Source organism: Glycine soja, chromosome 16 (genome assembly GCF_004193775.1).
Source record: "Glycine soja cultivar W05 chromosome 16, ASM419377v2, whole genome shotgun sequence".
Taxonomy (NCBI): domain Eukaryota; kingdom Viridiplantae; phylum Streptophyta; class Magnoliopsida; order Fabales; family Fabaceae; genus Glycine; species Glycine soja.
In genome coordinates, this window is record NC_041017.1 from 10,962,477 (window position 1) to 10,966,671 (window position 4,195).

General features: G+C 36.6%; 1 protein-coding gene across 1 annotated transcript; it reads left to right on the plus strand.

Annotated features, from left to right (window-relative positions):
* The first annotated feature begins 232 nt into the window (after positions 1–232).
* Positions 233–3,869, plus strand: LOC114390887 (transcription factor bHLH62-like). The gene is made up of 8 exons (XM_028351804.1): positions 233–1,565; positions 1,776–1,991; positions 2,085–2,150; positions 2,269–2,337; positions 2,450–2,521; positions 2,651–2,884; positions 3,203–3,305; positions 3,452–3,869. Exons 1-8 carry the CDS (start codon positions 594–596, stop codon positions 3,487–3,489), a joined length of 1,770 nt encoding a protein of 589 aa, XP_028207605.1. The 5' UTR covers positions 233–593; the 3' UTR covers positions 3,490–3,869.
* Positions 3,870–4,195: the final 326 nt, after the last annotated feature.

Here is a 4,195-nt window from a genome sequence, read left to right on the forward strand (position 1 = left end):
AATTCTATTCTTTCCTTCTGTATGAGATACCTTAATCTTAAAATTTTGGTAACTAGAAAAGAAGATATTAATAATAAATACATTTCTATTTTCTTCTGTTAAGAGTTTTTGACTTTTGTTTATTTTACTGTAGCATTGACATATCACAATACCATTGCCATCAACAACTTAAAAAAAGAAAAGGTCAAAACAGTGTTTTCTCTTCTTTTTGGGGTCTATTTAACCCCATTGTACTCCAATTTGTTCTCTTCCCCCCTCTTTCCCTTCTCTCTCAATCTTTCCCAGCTTTTTAATTTACCAGACACACTCTATTTCCCTTTTCACACCCAACTCTCTCTCTCTTCTCAACTCCAACCCAATCAACCCTCTTCATTAATCTCTCCAATTGTTGTCCCACTTTGCCACATTGCTACTGCTACTCCTTTAAATCCTCTCCCTTGTTTCCTAATGTAATTCCCAAAATCACAATCATTTTGCTTCAGGTTCCAGAGACATACATAATAAACCTTAACAAACTACCAATTTCAGTTCTTTCTGTTGTTTTGTTTCCTGTGCCTACCACCACCACCACCACCCCTTGATCTGAACAAAAGATGGAAAACCAGTTCTTTCTGGCTTCTGGGGTGTCACAAACACAACAACACCCTCTTCACTTTGAACCTTCACCACCAAATCCTTCTTCAGTGCCCTCTTGGCAATCACTCTCACCCCCAAACATGGGAATTCAACTAACAGTTATGAATTGTGCCCCTGAGCAAACCCAAGATTGCTTTTACAACCCCAATTGGGACAAGTCAACAGCAGATCATGGCCTTCACCATTTTGATTCCTCAGCACTGAGTTCAATGGTTTCATCACCAGCAGCATCATCCAACCCCAACAACAAGTCCAATGAGAATTTCATCATCAGGGAATTGGTGGGGAAATTGGGACCTATTGGGAGCTCTGATGAGATCCCACAACACTCTCCTCACCCTTTGGTTGTGGCATCTTCTTGCATGAATAGTAATGGCAATAACAGCACCTACACTTCATGCTACAGCACCCCTTTGAGCTCCCCTCCAAAGGTGAACATTGTCCACAGTTTGGTGAATGAGAGGTTGGCAAATTTGGGAGGAGGGAAGTCAACAATGGCTTTGAATTCCAGTGTGGCTGAATTCTCAGCTGATCCTGGCTTTGCTGAGAGGGCTGCAAAGTTTTCTTGCTTTGGCAGCAGGAGTTTCAATGATAGGAGTGTCCAATTGGGGGTGAACAATGCTGAATTGGCTCAAAGATCTGCACCAGCAATGGAACATGGTGGGAAGTTGCCTAGAGTCTCAAGTAGTCCATTGCTCAAAACACTTGGATCTCAAATGGGTGCCCAAGAGAACAAGAATTCAGCAATTCATCAGGAGCAGGAGAAAATGGAAGGGGCCAATTCTCAAGAGGAATCTACAATTTCTGAGCAAGCCCCAAATGGGGAAATTGGGGTGAAAACTTCACAGGATATGATGAATTCCAGGAAAAGAAAAGCTTCTTCGAAAGGCAAAGCCAAAGAAACTTCAAACTCTTTTAATCCTACCAAGGTAAACAAGGAAAAAGAGAGTACTTTTTTAAAGACAAACTCCCATTTTGTGATAGTTTTTGATTCTGCATAAGGTTTTAAATTGTGGTTACAGTCGTAGTTTTGTCCCATTTCTTGATGTTCCAGCGGCTGATGTAATCAAGGACTGTTTTCTAAAACCTTGATTCTGCAAGGCAATTTTGAAATCTCAAAGGTGTCCTTTTCAATTCAGGGTGTTGAAGGTAGTGAGGATTCAAATTCAAAGCGCAGCAAGCCAAATGAGGGCGACGGAAATGAAAATGGCCAAGTGAAGGTTGAGGAAGAGTCCAAAGCAGAGGAAGAGAAACAGAACAAAAGTAACTCAAAACCTCCCGAGCCACCAAAAGATTACATTCATGTGAGAGCAAGAAGAGGCCAAGCCACTGACAGCCATAGTCTTGCAGAACGTGTAAGAATTAAGTGCTTTTGGTTCCTATTAATGACACTTTGCACCAAAACTATATGTAGCTTTCATGTTGACATTTTATTAACCTTGAAATAGGTACGGAGGGAGAAAATCAGTGAGAGGATGAAGCTGCTCCAAGATCTTGTACCAGGTTGCAATAAGGTATATGCAGATAAAGTTAAAATCCAAAGAAGATTGGCTTGTGTTGTGTTGGTAAATGTAAAATTCAGTACTTTTACTAACTTTGGTATGAATTGAATTGTTTATTTATTCTTTATAGGTCACTGGCAAGGCACTTATGCTAGATGAAATTATAAATTATGTTCAGTCATTGCAGCGTCAAGTTGAGGTAACCAATCTTAGCAAATAAGCATCTCAATTCTCCAAATGATTGTCATCATGTGTGTGTTTGTATTCTTGCTCACTAAGTTATGCTTCTTTTTTTTTCTCCCTGATGGCAGTTTCTGTCTATGAAGTTGGCTTCTGTTAACACAAGGATGGATCTTAGTATTGAGAATCTTATTTCAAAAGATGTAAGTTTTATTGGATTAGACAAATACTATATGGTTCACCTTTCTTTTTTCTCCTTAACAAATTTGTTGCTTTTTAGTTTCTTTAAGAAGATTCCTGAAATGGGGTTCATTGTCTTTTGATGATTTCAGGTATTCCAGTCAAACAATTCTTTGGCAACACTCCCAAATGCAGTATTCCCATTAGATTCCTCAGCACAAACCTTTTATGGGCACCAGCCTCAGCAAAACAACCCAGTTGCCCATAATAACATACCTAACAGATCGGTGACCCACTGCTCAGTGGACCCATTAGATACTTCTTTGTGCCAAAACCTTGCCATGCAGTTACCACCCCTAAATGTGTTTAATGATGGTGGCTCTCAGGTAATTATAAGCTTCTTCTACTTTTCTCTACAAATTAATAAAGAAAGAAAAAAAGTTCATTACATTACTAGAATTTTTTTATTTTTGATTTTGAACATTTTTTTAAAATATAGTGTATCTAGAGATATCCAATCACATATTATCATGTATGTTTAATTTATTGACTTTTACAATGATTATGTCAAAAGTAATACTAACAATTTTTGGTTGGCCTAAAAAATATAATTTTGATTGGTTGACAATACAAATTTTTTTACTGTATAGAAATTAAACTTTTTGATTTTTTTCCACTAACTCTTATGTCTAATGATTTTTCAGTTTCCATTAGCATTCTTAGAGGACGATCTCCACACCATTGTTCAGATGGGGTTTGGCCAAGCAGCTAACAGAAAAACACCAATACAATCCCCGAGTTTCAACGGTAATAAAGAAGAAAAGTCACGCATTATTTTTGATCAAAAAAGTCACGCATTATTGACACGTTAATGAAATATCATTTTCATTAGGCCCAACAAAATTGACATTATTCATATTCTTATTATTTTCTTTCTTTTTTGGAATAAGCAGGTTCAAATAATGTACCACAGATGAAAGTTGAGCTCTGATCAGCAAGGACTCACCTTTCATTACGCCTGAATTGAAGCCCAGAAGATTAGGAAGACTGCTGATACAACAACAAAACATTTAATTCCAACAACCCCATGGATTATTATCATTAAGCCATTATTACTATTAGATCTATTCAATAGGAGAATCTTTTTTTTTTGTGTCTTTTTCTTTTCTCAATTTTTACCCCCCCCCCCCCCCTGATTTCAGTTTCTTATCTTCTGGGGCAGGTCTTTTTCAAAAAAAATTCCCCCTTACAATTATTCACTGTAAAATCTTAGGACCGATTCTGCATTCTCTGGTGCAAATTCTTATTATTATTCTGGCACCAACTGTAAGATATATCGCTAATTAAACAAAGATTTTCTACCAGCTTTCATTGTCTCTCTCTCGCTTCCTATTAATATTATTATCTTATTATAAGGATAAAATTATATTAATGATTGGCATTAAAATAAATGTTAAATAAATTCTATATTTTATATCTATAGTAGATATTAGATAATAGATATTTCTTTTTTCTAGTAAAAAGAAATTATTTGTTTGTCCTAAAACATTGGTTAGCGTATGCCCGTTAATAATTAGCACATCACATCAATCCACTACGAATTTTCGTGGATCTTCACTAAAATCTCGTAAAAGGTCATGTCAATTAACCTTGCTAAATCGCAAATTCTGGTGGATATGATTTCACTTGTGCTGTAA